Source organism: Scyliorhinus canicula, chromosome 2, assembly GCF_902713615.1.
Source record: "Scyliorhinus canicula chromosome 2, sScyCan1.1, whole genome shotgun sequence".
In the NCBI taxonomy this organism is placed as follows: domain Eukaryota; kingdom Metazoa; phylum Chordata; class Chondrichthyes; order Carcharhiniformes; family Scyliorhinidae; genus Scyliorhinus; species Scyliorhinus canicula.
This window is the reverse complement of record NC_052147.1, coordinates 145,862,966-145,881,482: the sequence shown is the minus strand read 5'-3', so window position 1 is coordinate 145,881,482 and position 18,517 is coordinate 145,862,966. Positions and strand designations below refer to the sequence as shown.

Here is an 18,517-nt window from a genome sequence, read left to right as displayed (position 1 = left end):
TGGAATTTAAACTAAATTAATAAAAACTAGTCGCAGACCACGGAACGATCACCCATTATCGTAAAAACGCATCTGGTTCACTGATGTCTTTTAAAGAAAGAAATCTGCCGTCCTTACCTGGTATGGTCTACATGCGACTCGAGAGGTGTGGTTGACTAATTTCCTTCTGAAACTACTTTCAATTAAGGGAAATTAGGGTAATCCCATGAAAGAAGAAAAAAATGCAAGTAAGGATCCTGGAGGTGGTGAGAAAGACGATCTAAATCTTCCATCATAAAGGATTTATGATTGAAAGAAATTGAAGCTTATAGAAAAGATTGAAAATTTCAAGTCGGTGGGTGCGCACACATAGACGCACACAAGCACACACATTCGTCTAACACATGGCATTTACCCCAAACACATTCCATGATCTTCATAACTCTGAAAACTCCACCTTCTGACATTTTGTTCCAGTCACATTCATGCAGCCAGTCTAGAAGGAACTAAGAGTATCTTTTAAATCCATGCAACAGCAAAGTGCTCAAGTATGATGAATGCAGGACATTGTTATATATTAGATTTTGTTGTAGTAATGTTATTAAAAACTCTGGGTTCAAACACAAACAGGCAGTATGTCTACTAAAGTTGTGGTTAAGGAGTTTTAAAGGAGAGGCAATCATTAATTTAACCATTTATTTGTTTACAGAGAGATGGCTAATGGAATATTGTTTACATAAAGACGTTCTCTGGGGTGTAGATAATTCATGGAATCATAGAATCCCTACAGTGCAGGAGGAGGCCATTTGGCCCATCGAGTCTGCACCGGCCCTCTGAAAGAGTATTCAACACCTAGGCCCTCCCCCATGCAATCCCATAACTCCACCTAACATTTGTACACTAATGGGAAATTTTAGCTTGGTCACTCAACCGAACCTGCAAATCTCTAGACTGTAGAGAAAATTGGAGCACCTGAAGGAAACCCACGCAGACACGGGGAGAACATGCGAACACCTCACAGACAGTCACCCGAGGCCAGAATTGAACCCCAGTCCCTGATGCTGTGAGGAAGCAATGCTCACAATAACCACTGTGCCGCCCTAAGGGATGGTTTTTAGTCCTAGCTAAGCAGTTCATGGGACATCTTGGTGGGATACAGATGATATAATTAATGGGAGGAGCCAGGTTTATCTATAGTTTTTGGCGTTTTGCCACTGGATTTGAGACTAACAAAACAGAAGGATTTTCAGGTTGTTCCTTACAGGGTCTCTCTCCAAAGGTCTGCATCGCGAACAGCAAGTAACCCTAACTTTGTTTATGACTGAATTTTAAACTGTATCCAAATAGCTGTAATTTAAATAACTGAAAAAGATAATAGTTAGGGAACCAGGCTTGGAGGATAAAGGAGAAATTAATCTGAAAGTAGAACCAGGAAACCAAAAGAGCTGATTAGGAGAGTACATTTTTATATTGTATGAAAGGAGCAGAGAAGAAGGGCCCGAGTTGATACTAGTTAACATTAAAGGGCAAGTCATGTCAGCAGAGCTCCAAGCTGTAGTCAGCTCGTCCTGCTCCATGTGAGAGACTAGGAGCATTTCCAGTTCCCAGGACCACCGTGTGTGCAGGATGCATCTCCAGCTACAGCTCCTGGAAACCCAAATTTCAGAGCTGGAGCAGCGGCCGGGGACATGGTGGAGCATCCGCAAAGCACAGAGTATCATGGATAGCATGTATAGACACGTTGTCACAACGCAGGCTCAGTCTCTACGGGCAAGAAGGGTACCACCAGGCAGAGCAAGAGAGCTGGCAGGCAGTGCAGGAATCTCCTGTAGCCATTTTCCTCCAAAATGGATATCCCGGTTTGGATACTGTTGAGGGGAATGACCTCTCGGGGAAAAGCAGCAACAGCCAAATTCATTGCACCCCGGTTGGATCTGTTGCAGAGAGGAGCAAAAAAAATGTGAGATTAGGGGATTCAATTGTAAGAGGAATAGATAGGCGCTTCTGTGGCCGCAAACAAGACTCCCAAGATGGTGTATTGACTCCCTGTGCTAGGGTCAAGGATGTCGCGGTGCGATTACAGGACATTCTGGATGGGGAGGGAGCAGTGGTCGTGGTGGACATTGGTACAAACGACATAGGTTAAAAAAGGGATGAGGTACTGAAAGTAGAATATAGGGAGTTTGGAAGAAAGTTGAGAAGTCGGACCTCAAAAGGTAGTGACCCCAGGATTACTACCAATGCCAGTTACAGAACAAATAGCAGAATAGATCAGATGAATACGTGGTTGAAGAGATGGTGTGAGGGGGAGGGTTTCAGAATCCTGAGGCATTGGGACCAGTTTTTGGGAAGGTGGGACGTGTACATACTGGACGAGTTACACCTGGGCAGGATCGGGACTCACGTCTTTGGCCGGGGTACTTGCTAGAGCGGTTGGTGAGGGTTTAACCTAATATGGCAGTAGGTTGGCAAGGATTCAGAGCAAGAGAAAAACACAAGAAGAAGAAAAGTGATAGGGAGAGAAACCAAGGTCCAGTATCAGATAACTACACTGTAAACAATAGTAGGGACCGGTCAAGGACATTAAAAGGACTAACCTTAAGGTTTTGTACCTGAATGCTTGGAGCATTCAAAATAAAATGGCTGAATTAGTTGCGCAGCTATTTGTAAAGGGGTATGATATTGCTGGGATTACGGAGACATGGCTCCAAGGTAACCAAGGATGGGAACTAAACATTGAGGGCTATTCTGTTTTTAGGAAGGTCAGACAGAATGGAAAAAGTGATGGAGTTGCATTGATTAAATAAAATATTGACGCAATATTGAGGAAAGATATTCGCACAAACAATGTGGAATTTGTATGGGTGGATTTAAGAAACATCACAGGGCAAAAAATATTAGTTAGGGTGGTTTACAGACCACCAAATTACAGTGGTAATGTTGGGAATAGCATTGGATAGGAAATCGGAGATGCATTTGTTGAAGGATCATCTGTGATTATGGGTGACTTGAACCTGCATATAGATTGGATGACTTAAATTAGTCACAGCACAATAGAGGAGGAATTTTTGGAGTCTATACGGGATGATTTTCTGAACCAGTATGTTGAGGAACTAACAAGGGAACTGGCCATCTTGGACTGGGTGTTGTATTATAAGAAAGGATTAGTTGGCAACTTAATTGTGAGAGAACTTCATTGGATAGGCATATGGACGATAAGGGAATAGTGTAGAGGGACTTTAGAAGGGTTTCACAGGACGGTGCAACATCGTGGGCCGAAGGGCCTGTACTGCGCTGTAATGTTCTATGTTTTATGAACCCTTGGGGATGAGTGACCACAATATGATATAATTCTTTATCATGGAGAATAGTGAGGTATATGCTGGCTATGATGGACTAGGAAACATTACTGAAAGGAAGTACAGCGGGCAGGTAATGGCAGGCATTCAAGGAATGAATGGGTGAACTCCAAAAGTTGTTTATTCCTATTTGGTGCAAGAATAGAAAGAGAACTGTGGCCAAACCATGGCTTGCAAGGGAAATTAGAAATAGTATTAGATCCAAATACACATTAGTCAGAAGAAGCAATAGACCAGACAGTTGGGAACTATTTAAAATTCAAAGGCAGACCAAGGGATTGATTAAGAGGGGGAAAATACAATATCAAAGTAAGCTAGCGGGGAAAATAAAAACTGACTGTAAAAGTTTTGATAGGTATGTAAACAGAAAAAGATTGATGAAAATGAATGTAGGTCCCTAACAGTCAGAAACGGGGAATTCATAATGGGAAGAAATAGAGTCACAGAGGCTTACAGCATGGAAACTGGCCCTTCTGCCCAACTTGTCCATGCTGCCCAATTTTTAACCACTAAGCTAGTCCCAATTGCCTGCATTTGGCTGATATCTCTCAATACCCATCTTACCTATAAAACTGTCTAAATGCTTTTTAACAGACAAAATTGTACCCGCCTCTACTACTGGGTCTGGCAGCTCGTTCCGGACACTCACCACCCTCTGTGGAAAAAATTGCCCCTCTGGACCCTTTTGTATCTCTCCCCTCTCTTTAAACCTATGCCCTCTAATTTTAGACTCCCCTACCTTTGGGAAAAGATGTTGACTATCTACCTTATCTATGCCCCTCATTATTTTATAGATCACTACAAGATCACCCCTAAGCCTCCTACGCTCCAGGGAAAAAAGTCTCAGTCTATCCAGCCTCTCCTTATAACTCAAACCATCAAGTCCCGGTAGCATCCTAGTAAATCATTTCTGCATTCTTTCTAGTTTAATAATATCCTTTCTGTAATAGGGTGACCAGAACTGTAAACAGTATTCCAAGTGTGGCCTTACTAATGGCTTGTACAACTTCAACAAGTCGTCCCAAATCCTGTATTCGATGTTCTAACCAATGAAACCAAGCATGCTGGATGTCTTCTTCACCTCCCTGTCCACCTGCAACTCCACCTTCAAGGAGCTATGAGCCTGTACTCCGATATTTCTGTTCTACAACTCTCCCCAACACCCTACCATTAACTGCCCCAATTCGATCTACCAAAATGCATCACCTCACATTTATCGAAATTAAATTCAGTCTGCCATTCATTGGCCTGCTGACCCAATTCATCAAGGTCCCGTTGCAATCCTAGATAACCTTCTTCACTCTCCACTATGTCACCAATCCTGGTATCATCTGCAAACTTACTAACCATGCCTCCTAAATTCTCATCCAAATCATTAATATAAATAACAAATAACAGTGGACCCAGCACTGATCCCTGAGGCACACCGCTGGTCACAGGCCTCCAGTTTGAAAAACAACCCTCTACAACCGCCCTTTGTCATCTGTCATTAAGCCAATTTTGTATCCAATTGGCTACCTCACCCTGGATCCCGTGAGATTTAACCTTATGCAACAACCTACCATGCGGTACCTTGCTAATGTCCATGTAGACAACGTTGACTACACTATTCTCATCTACCTTCTTGACTACCTCTTCACAAAAAAACTAATTTGTGAGACAAGATTTTCCACTCACAAAGCCATGCTGACTGTCCCTACTCAGTCCCTGCCTCTCCAAATGCCTGGAGATCCCTTCTAACAACTTACCCACCACAGACGTTAGGCTCACTGGTCTGTAGTTCCTAGATTTTCCATGCGGCCCTTCTTAAACAAAGGCACAACATTTGCTATCCTCCAATCTTCAGGCACCTTACCTGTGGCTGTCAACAATTCAAATGTCTCTGCTAGGGAACCCCTAGCTGAGGAACTAAATTTGTACTTAGCTTCTACTTTCACAAAGGAAGTCATGGATAATGTATCGGAAGCTCTGAGAAGCACAAGTTTTAGTGAGAAGCTGAAGGAAATTAACACCAGCAGAGAAATAGTTGTAGGGAAATTAATGGGATTGAAGATGGATAAATATCCAGAGCCTGATAATCTTCATCCCAGAGAATTTAAGGAAGTAGCCCTAGAAATAGTGGATCCATTGGCGTAATTTTCCAAATTCTTTGGACGCTGGAATGGTTGCTACAGATTGGAGAATAGCATATATAACCCCGCTAATCAAAAAGGGAGGTAGAAAGAAAACAAGATTTTATAGACCAGTGAGCCTAATGTCGGGAGTAGGAAAGTTGCTAGAATCAATTATCAAGGATTTCATAGCACAGCATTTGGAAAGTAGTGGCTTAATCAGACAAAGTTAGCATGGATTTATGAAAATCATGCTTGACAAATCTATTGGAATTCTTTGCAGGTGTAACTAGTTGAGTTGACATGGGAGACCCGGTAGAAGTGGTTTATTTTCAGAAAGCTTTCGATAAGGTCTCAATGTAAAATTAAAGCGCATGGGAATGTGGGTAATGTCTCGAGATGGATAGAAAGCTGGTTAGTAGACAAGAAGCAAAAAGTTGGAATAAATTAGTCTTTTTCCCATCGGCAGGCAGACCTGTGCTCATTCCACAACTTTTCACATTATATATTAATGATTTTGACAAGGGAACTAAATAATCCCGAAAGACGTGCTTGTTAGGTGAATTGGACATTCTGAATTGTCCCTCTGTGTACCCGAACAGGCACCGCAGTGTGGCAACTGGGGGATTTTCACAGTAACTACATTGGTGTGTGAATGTAAGCATACTTGCGGCACTAATAAAGATTATTATGTAGTATCTCCAAATTTGCAGATGATACAAAGTTGGGTGGAAACTTTGAGGAGGATGCAGAGATGCTTCAGTGGAATTTGGACTGGCTGAGCGAGTGGGCACATGCATGGCAGATGCAGTCGAACGTTGATAAATGTGAGGTTATCCACTTTGGTAGCAAAAATAGGAAGGGAGATTATTACTTGAATGGGTGTAAATTGAGAGAGATGGATACTCAGTGAGACCTTGAGTGTCCTTGTTCATCAGTCGCTGAAAGTAAGCATGCAGGTACAGCAGGTAGTAAACGCAGTAATGTTATGTTGGCTTTCATAGTGAGGGGATTTGACTCAAGGAATAGGGATATTTTAATGCAGTTGTATAGGGCATTGATGAGGCCACACCCCAAGTATTGTGCACAGTTTTGGTGCCTTTGTCTGAGGAAGGATGTTCTTGCTAGGAGGGAGTGCAGCAACGGTTTACCAGGCTGATTTCTGGGATGGCTGATTATTATACGAGAAAAGACTAAATCAGTCAGGATTATATTCATTGGAGTTTAGAAGTGGGGGGGGGGGGGGGGGGGTGGGTGGGTGGTAGTGGTCTCAGAGAAGGATTAGACCAGGTTGATTCAGAAAGGATGTTCCCAATGGTGGGGGAGTCCAGACCTAATATAGTTTGAGGATAAGGAGTAAACCTTTAAAGGACTGAGGCAAGGAGAAATTTCTTTACTCAGCAGAGTGGAATTAATCTGTGGAATTTGCTACCACAGAAAGTAGTTGAGGCCAAAACGTTGTGTGAAGGAATTAGATATAGCTCTAGGGAGGCGGGATCAGGATACTGAACTTGATGATCAGCCATGATCATAATGGCGGAGCAGGCTCGAAGGGCCAAATGGCCTCCTCCTGCTCCTATTTTTTTATGTATGTTTTTATGTACAGTAGCAGGTATAGAGTGAGTTAAGGTTTTTCCTTTTATTTAGGAACAGTTTAACTGTTGATTGTAAAGCCATTTCTTTGATGTTAATGTGATTGATCAGTGTTCAAATTAAAGTGTGTTTTTTTAAACATAAATGATACCTATTGGTCAGTCATTACTCCTGGGGTGAAATATCTTTTTCCAGGTATCCTAACAAAAATTGGGGCTTGGTCCAGTATCTTCATACAAAGAGTTGGCGAATGGGTAAATGTATGTAAAAATTAATATAATTTACATTCAAGTCAAGAGTCAATTCTGAGCCAGTTCTGTTGTTTCTTGATGAAACAAATGCTTGGTTAAAGTGTTAAGCCCAATGCCATGAAGAGCAGACTTATTCTGGTCCAGGAAACAATGATGAGACACCTAAATTAGTCGAAAAGCTTCCCTTTAGCTATCCAGTGTCAATGCTTGTCCTGAATGTATGCAAAATATCCGAGGAGGTGCTGCAGAGTCGGGAGTGCTGTCTTTCGGTGTAACATTAAAATGAGGCACCCTCTGCTCTCTCAGGTGGGCATAAAAGATACATGGCACTGTATTTAACCCTCAACATTGACTTGAAGGGATGACCTCTTCCTTATCACGCAGCTGTTTGTGGAAGTTTGCTACTGTATTTCCTTTATAACAATACTTAGCTTAAATATTGGCAATTAAGTCAGCCTTTGAAGCTTCAAAAAATCCCTTCAAAAACGTGAGCTGACTTAAACGCTGAGTGTAAAGTACACTGCACGGCATGGGTGGTCACCATCTTTTGTCATTCACCACATGGGGTCTGCCCAAAATTCCCACGTAGCTTTGTTCAACATATCCTGCATCACCAGATTGATCTCTTTTGCCCAGTTATAAGGTACCGGTTAGTAAAACATCCATTTGTGGGGTGGAAAAGTAAAGCTAACTAGTATTGAGAGTATAGCATGCTGTGGCTGAAAAAGGTGGGGGCGAGATCAAATCATAAGCAAAGTATTTGCAAAATGTATGATTTTTGGGTGGATCAAAGGATTGTTTGCCTTTTGAACGAAGAAAATGGACCAGATTTTGTATGTGTGTGTGTGTGGGGGGTGGAAGAGAGAAAGTTACATTTTGTTCAATCAGATGTAACTGTTTTTTTAACTACGATGTGATTAATAAAATTTGATGAAGAACAGAGCTGGCCCTTGAGTGCTGTTAACTGATCAATTAATAGATCTAGTTTTCAATCTTAATTTTTTTTCAAATTTTCCAAATATTTTAGCTTCTACATTCACCTTATGTGTCTGTCCTATTTTTAATTTGCTCAATATAAAAAATTTATTTTTGTTTCCTGTTTCGGTGTCTGTTTAATCCTTTAACGTGATTGGCAGCTTGGACAGCCTGAATATTGCTGCAACTCCACGCTGGGAATCCTCAGTTAAGAACGCTGCAACCACTTGCAGTATCACTGTAAACTGAGAGGTGAAATTCTCGGCAGAGACAGACTTCAAGGTCAGCACAAGAGCCCTTGCTCTACAACAAAATGAAAACTCTGGGAGAATAAATTATTCAAATGAAAGGTTTCAACAATTGGATCACTTACTCATGTAGCGGAAGGTCTCCTCGGCCTGGGCGGGAGATAGCTCGCTGGATGCATGGCCACGGTATTCGGGCACCTGCTCCCAGTCCTTGTTCTGATAGAGGTAGAGCGAGTCTGCCCGCAGGTGGTACCGTGCCAGCTGGTCTTCTATCAGGCTCACAAGTTCAACTTCTGGCAAATCCTCACTGCTGCACACATCTAGTAACAGGAACAAGGATACATTTCAGCAAAATCTTGTCACGTTTATCAGATCAGCATCTTAATTGTAATTGCACACAGTACTCCCAATGTGGTCCCATCTAAGCCCTGAACAATTGTAGCAGGACTTCCTCACTCTTGTAATCCATACTCCTTTAGGGGCAGCACGGTGGCATAGTGGTTAGCATAAATGCTTCACAGCTCCAGGGTCCCAGGTTCGATTCCCGGCTGGGTCACTGTCTGTGCGGAGTCTGCACGTCCTCCCCGTGTGTGCGTGGGTTTTCTCCGGGTGCTCCGGTTTCCTCCCACAGTCCAAAGATGTGCGGGTTAGGTGGATTGGCCATGCTAAATTGCCCGTAGTGTCCGAAAAAGTAAGGTTAAGGGGGGGGTTGTTGGGTTATGGGTATAGGGTGGATACGTGGGTTTGAGTAGGGTGATCATTGCTCGGCACAACATCGAGGGCCGAAGGGCCTGTTCTGTGCTCTACTGTTCTATGTTCTATGTTCCTGTCATGGGAGAGTCCCTTTAAGAAATGTTTTTGTCTCATCACAAAGCTTCAGTGATATAATTGTGTGGGTGGAGCTGTGGCTCTGAGTTTTTACTTTTGTTTTGAGTTTGAACTGGTTTTGTACTGCGCAGGTTGAAAAGAAGTGTCTCTCTATCTGCATTTTAAAAGTTGTTTCAATACTTGATAACTTAAAAGAGACAACTGTTTTCTGGAAGGAATTCAAACCTGCTGTTTTGGAAAGGAAACAAGAGTATCCATACCACATCTTAAAGACAGTAAGAATGCTATGAGCTGGGCCACACCTTTGAAAAGGAGTTTCTGGTTTATGGGACGAAAGAGAAAATGCTGGAAAATCTCAAAGAGCACACCAGAATGACCGGGAGTGGGATAGCTTGATCTTGGTTTCGGACAATGCTCGGCACAACATCGAGGGCCGAAGGGCCTGTTCTGTGCTGTACTGTTCTATGTTCTAATTGGAATGGGGGGATTCATTAAAGATTATACATAGATTTCTGTAGCTGTGTGGGGTATTTATGTTTATAGTTAATATAAATGCTTACTATGTGTGTTTATACAAATGTTAACTAAATTTGTAAAATAAAGCTTGTTATTTGATTAAAAGCGCCTAAGACCTCTGTTGAATAACACCTGAAAGGTAGGCTCTTGTGCTCATCGTAACTAAAATCAATAAACAGTTGTAGGTCAGGTGAACTCCATGATATACTTTGGAGTTTTCTAAATCCTGGCCCATAACACCCCTTATACAAAGGCTAACATGGCAGTTGCAGGCACAGTAAGCAATAAAGGAGGCAAATTGCATGGCAAATATATTAGATTTGCCAACATGATTGACTTTCTATAAAACCATGTTGACTATGACTAATATGATTTCTTTTTTAAGTGGCCTGTTCCATGAGGATGCATTGCAGCACTTTCCCAATGATTGATGCTGTTATTTTCTCCCACTCTCTTTTCCTGCATAAGTGTCCCGTTTGCTACCTTCCAATCTAGTCTGACTGTTCTAGAATCAAAGGAAGTCTGGAAGATCACTGCCAATGCATCCACTATCTCAGTAGCAATTCTTTAGGAATCCTTGGAGCAGGCCATCAAATGCAGGGGATTGTTACCTTTTAATCCTATTAATTTCTCCAGTACTTTTTCCTTTACTAATATTAATTACATTAAGCTCCTCAATCTCTTCAGAACCTTGGTTCCCTATATATCTGGTATGTTTGGGTGTCTTCTATTTTAGTATTTTCCATTTCCTCATGCGCCATATAAATTTCTCCCATCTCTGCTTCGAAAGGACCCACATCTACTTTTGCTACTCTCTTCCTTTTTAATATACTTACAGAAGCACTTACTTTTTAAATATATTGACCAGATTACTCCCATTCTATTTTTGCCCTGTTTATCAATGTATATAGCACGTGTTACAGACAGCATGTGTAGTGAACCTTCGAAGAAAATTACCCAAGGGAAACAATGATAACATACATATAATGTGAAGCAACAGGGGACATTTTAAAATGACAAGTTTTACGGAATCTTTCACGTTTAATAACAGTTCAGGTTTTACAGAAACACCAGCAAAAACTAGTTGGGCCAAAAAGCCTGAAGTATAAACTCTAGCTTTTTTAAAAAAAGGAAGTTTTTCTCAGACTTTCTCAATCTGATCTTAAAACATGAGCAAGGCTCATTTCCAGTCAATCCATGGAGTTCAGATCTCTGGTTATGAAGAGGTTTGATCGAGATGTTTTTGCTTGTGGGGAGTCCAAAACAAGTCTAAATAATATACAGTCACTCACAAATCCAAAAGCAAATTCTGAAGAATCTACTTTATCCTGATTGGTGAGAACATGGATCTCAAAGTAGTAAAACATACAGCATTGATGCATTTAATGGAAAGCTAGGCACATATTTTGTTCGGCCTATCGAGTCTCTACTTTATCCTGATTGGTGGGAACATGGATCTCAAAGTGGTAAAGCACATAGCATTGATGCATTTAATGGAAAGCTAGGCATGTATTTTAGAATCCCTACAGTTTGGCCCATCAAGTCCGCACTGATCCTCCGAAACAGCACTCCTCCGAGGCCCACTCCCTCGCCCTATCCCTGCAATGCAATAATCCCACCTAACCTGCACATCCTTGGACCCCAAGGGCAAATTTAACATGGCTAATCCACCTAATTTGCACATCTATGGACTGTGGGAGGAAACCCATGCAGACACAGGGAAAACGTGCAAACTCAACACAATCATCCAAGGCCGGCTCCTGGTCTGCTCTTCTTCTCAGGATAGGGTTCCACCGGGGTGGTAGTAAACTGTGGGCTGGAGGATCTAGGCTGGTGGGTCGGAGTGTGAGGTTGAGTGCTGTGGATCAATGTTGTTAGAATCTTTCCTCAGATGGAGGGTAGGCTGGGTGGGGGAGTCAGGCACCTTCCTCCAAGTGGTCTTATGTAGAGACTTCCAGATTGCCCTGCCTCGAGGCCTGGGCTCCCCAGGGTCGGCAGTGTCCTGTTTTCTGTTCCACCCGATATTCTTTTTGCAAAAGTGTATGGTACTAGATCTTATCTGGTGTTCTTTGGCTCAACCTTAAGGCTCTTCTGCTTGTTGGTGGATTTCCTCAGTAGAGGAAGGTAGGAAGGTGCAGATCTTCTAGTATCGACAGGGCTGGAATGGTGCCTCTGATATGGCTGGAGGAGTGATGTCTGTTATGTAGCTAGACTTGGTATGGTGTGGATATTCTTGGATCACTGGTTCCTGTATAAAAGAGAGTGTACAATACAAAACCATTTTTGTAGTGAGAGCAGCATCTGGTTATTGCCCTGTGATGGGGTGTTCCTTCTTGGCCTAGATGTCTTGGGAGGTTTTGATTTTGCAGCTTTTTCATATTTTGTCTTATGGTAGGAGCCTGCGTCATAGGGCCATGTGCTCATGGCTATATCCTGGTACCCTGCTATTGAGGTCCTTTCTGTTCTTGGTAATATCTTTTATCCTGTCATTGTATGAAGGTAGACGCAAACCACAAAGATTACAGTCCAAACCAACTGTATAAACATTTGGTAACCTACTGTATAAATGTGTGAAATGATGATCACTCTGCAGTGCTGGAGCTTGGAGATTTGTTGCATCTTATAATAATAATAATTTTTATTAGTGTCACAAGTAGGCTTACATTAACACTGCAATGAAGTTACTGTGAAAATCCCCTAGTTGCCACATTCTAGCACCTGTTTGGGTACATTGAGGGAGAATTCAGAATGTCTAATTCACCTAACAAGCATGTCTTTCTGGACTTGTGGGAAGAAACCGGAGCACCCGGAGGAAACCCACGCAGACACAGGGAGAATGTGCAGACTCTCCACAGACAGTGACCCAAGCCAGGAATCAAACCCGGATCCCTGGTGCTGGGAAGCAATAATGCTAACCACTGTGCTACCATGCCATCCTTTTATATATAAAATATCCTCTTCAAGCTAATGACTTCAGAAATTGCTTCTGTCTAATTTTGTTATTTTGGGGTTAAAGAATTGTTGACTGGTGCTTGTCAAGGCACACAGCTCTCATATTGGAGAAAGGATGTCATAATGAGTTATTGATGCCTCTGGTATAATTGGAGTTGGGGGAAGATTCGTTTTGGTGTGCGCCCAGATATGGCGTGAAAATCTTATTCTATATTTTCATTGACTATATGAGCATCCACTACGTGAAGGTGTACACCATTTTACCATGGCTTTATCCTCATCTCCCTCACTCTCCAGCTTATTGGTTGGTACATACAGAGGCACCAAATTTAATAAGTTAAAATGAATCAACTGCATTATTACTCTCCTGCTTTTTTCTGCATTCATGTGTGCTGAGGCATTTATGCTGTTCCAATCCTGTTGTTGCATCATGGGTAAAAATAGAAAAACTCTAATAAAAATATAAATTTTTTAAAAAGCTTGGGCGGCACGGTGCCATAGTGGTTAGCACCTCACAGCGGCAGGGATCCAGGTTCAATTCCGATCTTGGGTGACTGCGTGGAGTTTGCACATTCTCCCAGCATGGATTTCCTGCGGGTGCTTTGGTTTCCTCCCACAGTCCAAGATGAGCAGGTTAGGTGGTTGGACCAATCTAACTTGGCCCTTAGTGTCCAGGGATGTGTAGGTTAGGTTAAATTTATTGGGATAGGCAGGTACGTGGATTTGAGTGGGCTGCTCTTTCAGAGGGTCAGTGTGGATTCAATGGGCCGAATAGCCTCCATCTGCACTATAAGGCCATGATGTGGAGATGTCACCGTTGGACTGGGGTGGACACAGTAAGACCAGGTTAAAGTCCGACACTTTTGTTTTGAATCACTAGCTTTCGGCGCACAGCTCCTTCATCAGGTGAGTGCCATCCCCTATGGACAAGCCACTCACCAGATGAAGGAGCAGCACTCCGAATGCTGGTGATTCCAAACAAACCTGTTGGATTTTAACCTGGTATTGTAAGACTTCTTACTGTGCACTGTAAGGATTCTATGTAAGTGTAAGTAATTTCCTTTTGAATCACGGGTGTTCCAGCATTCTGGCCTTATTAGCCGTGCCAATTTAGACTGTTAAACCTGAAGAGCCACATACAATGCTGGACTTCACATTAATTCGTATCTGCTGTTTAAAGCTTATCCACCAGTGGGTGACTAACGCTAGGAACAGCCCTCCGCAAATCTTCAGATTCCCAAAAATTAAAAACGGGACATACCGTAGAAAAATCAAACAAATTTCTCTTGTCTGAATGGGTTTTAAGGACTAAAGTGCAGAGACTCGGGGAGGCTACATAAGGGCCATGGACCACTGAGATTCCAATTTACAATCTTACATTCCCTCTTTTTCAAATATGTTAAATAGTGACCTTCAGCGTGATTACAAGGTAGTAACCAAATGGTGGGATGAAAAAGGTTTCCAGCTCGATATACGAGGCTGCATCAGTCCAGAAAGTTATTTAATTGCAGTCAGAAAAGCTTATTTTAGTTTTAAAATAAATATTATTTCTGTTCTGGGGCAGGTGCGACAATGCAGCATCAATTTCTCGGCATTGCACTAGTTATTTCTCTTCAACGTGAAATGACTTCCCTAATTGGTAACTGCCGATTCCCTCAATTAGTCAATTCTTTATCCATCATGTTGCACAGAATACTCATTCCACCCTCCTACACTGTCTCTCCTCTGACCCACTAACCTGGTTCCATTATTAACTATCCTAACAAGTCAGCACATCTCTTTCAATAGTTTTCCCCATTGCTACCGCTGGGGTCAACCACTCCAAGAATCAGGGATCCAATAGGGATGAAATGCCAGGCTCGGGAAATATGGAATGGAGTGCCTCAGGAATTAACATTACTCCAATAATCGGATTTCAGAAATGGAAAATATTTGATTTGATTTATTGTCACGCGAGGTAAAGTGAAAAGTATTGTTTGCATACAGTCCAGGCACATTGGATTTTGTTTATTGTCACGTTTATCAGGGTACAGTGAAAAATATTTCTGCGAGCAGCTCAACAAGATCATTAAGTACATGAAAAGAAAAGAAAACAAAATACATAATCAGGCAACACAAGGTATACAATATAACTACATAAAATTGGCATCGGATGAAGCATACAGGGGTGTAGTGTTAATCAGGTCCGTCCATAAGAGGGTCATTAAGGAGTCTGGTAATAGTGGGGAAGAAGTTGTTTTTGAGTCTGTGCGGGTTCTCCTTTTGTATCTCCTGCCCGATGGGAGAAGTTGGAGGGTGAGTAAGCTGGGTGGGAGGGGTCTTTGATCATGCTACTCGCTTTCCCCAGGCAGCGGGGGGGTGTAGATGGAGTCAATGGATGGGAGGCAGGTTTGTGTGATGGACTGGGCGCTGTTCATGACTCTCTGAAGTTTCTTGCAGTCATGGGCCGAACAGTTGCCATACCAGGCTGTGATGCAGCCAGATAGGATGCTTTCTATGGTGCATCTGTAAAAGTTGGTGAGAGTTAATGTGGATATGCCAAATTTCCTTAGTTTCCCGAGAACGTATAGGTACTGTTGTGATTTCTTGGTGGTAGCATCGACGTGGGTGGACCAGGACAGATTTTTGGAGATGTGTACCCCATGGAATTTGAAACTGCTGACCATCTCCATTTCAGCCCCATTGATGCTGACTTGGGTGTGTACAGTACTTTGTTTTCTGAAGTCAATGACCAGCTCTTTAGTTTTGCTGGCATTGAGGGATAGATTGTTGTTGCTGCACCACTCCACTAGGTTCTCTATCTACCTCCTGTATTCTGACTCAACGTTATTCGAGATCCGGCCCACTATGGTCATATCGTCAGCAAACCTGTAGATGGAGTTGGAATCAAAATTTGCCACTAAGTACGCAGCCTTGCAGGGCACTGGTATTGAGGACTGTTGTGGAGGAGGTGTTGTTGTTTATTCTTACTGATTGTGGTCGGTGGGTCAGAAAGTCAAGGATCCAGTTGTAGAGTGAGGAGCCAAGTCCTAGGTTTTGGATCTTTGATACGAGTTTGGCTGGGATTATGGTGTTGAAGGTGGCGCTGTAGTCAATAAATAGGGATCTGATGTAGGAGTCCTTGTTGTCGAGATGCTCTAGGGATGAATGTACGGCCAGGGAGATGGCGTCTGCTGTGGACCGGTTATGGCAGTTTGCGAATTGCAGTGGATCAAGGTGTTCTGGGAGTATGGGGGTGATACGCTTCATGACCAACCTCTCAAAGCACTTCATTACGACTGAAGTCAGGGCCACCGGACGGTAGTAATTGAGGCACATTGCCTGGTTCTTCTTTGGCACCAGTATGATGATGGTCTTCTTGAAGCACGTGGGGACCTCGGAGCGTAGTAGGAACAGGTTAAAGATGTCCGCGAAGACATATGCCAACTGATCCGCGCAGGCTCCGAGTGCACGACTAGGGATTATATCCGGACCCGTCGCTTTCCAAGAGTTCATTTTCAGGAAGGCCGAAACTTCAGAAGCTGTGATGGTGAGTATGGTGTGTTATGGGCTGTTGGGGCACTTGACAGCGGATCGTTGGTTTCCAGCTTGAACCAAGTATAGAAGGCATTGAGTTTATCGGGGAGAGGTGCGCTGCTGCTGGAGATACTGCTCGGCTTTGCTTTGTAGCCTGTTATGTTGTTTAGGCCTTAGCACAACCGCCAAGAATCTGTAACGCTAGTCTGTGACTCTAGCTTGGTCTGATATTCGCTCTTGGCATCTCGGATGGCTTTGCGGAGGTCGTACCTGGATTTCGTATATAGGTCAGATCGTTCCATATATGAAAAAACATAGGACATACATAAATACACAATGTAAATACATAGATATTGGGTGAAGCCTACGGAGCGTTGTACTACTCCGTACCTGCATCCTAACTTAATAGTGACTCATGCACTAGAACACCTAGATCCCTCTGCACTTCAGAATTCTGCAGTCGTTTTCCATTTAATTAATACTCCACTTTTTTTATTCTTCTTTCGGCCTCCCATTAATTTCCTCTTCCTTATCTACCAAAACTTATTTTGGCAATGCTGCAACTCCAACCCTTAATGACACTAAAAGATCTATCCCGGCATTGGTCACCTCCAGACTTGATTATTCCAATCTATTGCTCGTTTCATTCCTGATTTCTGTCTTTCATAAATTGCAATTCGAAAACAATTCCATCATACACATCATATCTAGCACCTACACATCTTATCTAGCACCTACTACTACCCATGCTCCAATTACACCTACCGTCATAAGCCCTTGCATCTCTGCAAATTGTCCCCATGTCCCAACACCCATTCCTCACTCAATCCTCTTTCACATTCCTGTACCTCTGCTCAATTTTCCTGTCCCAGTCCCAGATTCTGGAATGCTCCCTTAAACTCCTCTGCCATCCTGCTTCTCTCCCATCTCTCAAAAACCTCCACGCCTTCCCTCAACAACCCTCTGTGATTGAGGAAGTTCTTGGGAGTGTTTTAATGAAGGCATTTAAGACAATCAAAAGCTTACACTTAAAAAATGCACAATACCCAAATTTCACGTGAAGCATGAAGGCATGATAAAATACTGCATCAATGCATTTTTTGCTATCCACTTATAGAAACTTCAGTGTTGTGGAGTCAAACTTTTTTATTTTTATTTTATAAATTTCAGAGGACCCAATTCATTTTTCCAATTAAGGGGCAACCCAGCATGGTCAATTCACCTACCCTGCACATCTTTGGATTGTGGGGGTGAAACCCACGCAGACACAGGGGGAATGTGCAAGCTCCACATGGACAGTGACCCGGGGACAGGATCAAACCTGGGTCCTCGGCGCCGTGAGGCTGCAGTGCCGCCCTGTTGTGGAGTCAAACTGACTTGATCTAATTTTTGGACAGCCAAAGCGAGATAAATTATTTACTTAAAGTTACAGGCCTGTGCTGGAATCAAACCGGAGGCCTAGAAGTGGAATTTTCTAATCAATGGACATTTTAATTAAAATTGAGTCACATCAAAATGTCTGCTATTCTTTAGTACGACACCTGCAAACCATTAATATGACATTAAGAACACCCCCGACATGCAAGTTCATTACTCATGGATGTCCTGATTCATTTAAAGTCAGAGTCAAGCCAGTAATTAACAGGCTGCTAAATTTAGCAACATGCAATTATATTAGAGGCCCATATTACAATGTCAAGAAAAATTGAAGTTCAAGTTTTTGTCTCTTGAAATGTACAGTTTTGTTTTTGTTCTTACCAGTGATGCTCCCGGTCTCTTTTTGATCGACATTCATGGGTTTATTTTCTGGCATCACTCATCCAAAGGCATCCTATAAAATTCCCTTTGGTATGGTACATTCCTCTTTGAAGCACTTTCATGAAGACAGCAGAAGATTCACCGCTTTGGTGAAGAATGCATTCTGGTAGAATCTCCAATATTGCTGTACAGATTCACAATAAAGTCTTTGTTGTTGATCTCATCTTATTCTGCTAAGACGGAACCAAGGAAGCTATTAAAGGTCGAGATGAAAATATGCAAATGGTCAAGTGAAAGGAGAACGAACATGACGCCTCTTGTATTTTGATGCAACCTGCAGCCAAAACAAAAAGTATTGCACTTAATAGGAATTCCTTGACCTCCACAAGCAACCCAACATCTCTGGCAGTGAAGTTAGTGCAGTTAAACTA

The 18,517-nt window shown here is 42.5% G+C and overlaps 1 protein-coding gene across 1 annotated transcript in view; it reads right to left on the bottom strand.

Moving 5' to 3' along the window:
- Nucleotides 1-18,517, bottom strand: part of trak2 (trafficking protein, kinesin binding 2) — a 117,279-nt gene that overhangs the window by 63,246 nt on the left and 35,516 nt on the right. The window contains exons 2-3 of the mRNA XM_038787548.1: nucleotides 18,087-18,420; nucleotides 8,642-8,836 (exon numbers count right to left, since the gene is read on the bottom strand). Of these exons, the coding sequence (XP_038643476.1) occupies nucleotides 8,642-8,836; nucleotides 18,087-18,141 (250 nt within the window). The 5' untranslated portion in view covers nucleotides 18,142-18,420. The remainder of the gene's footprint in view (nucleotides 1-8,641; nucleotides 8,837-18,086; nucleotides 18,421-18,517) is intronic.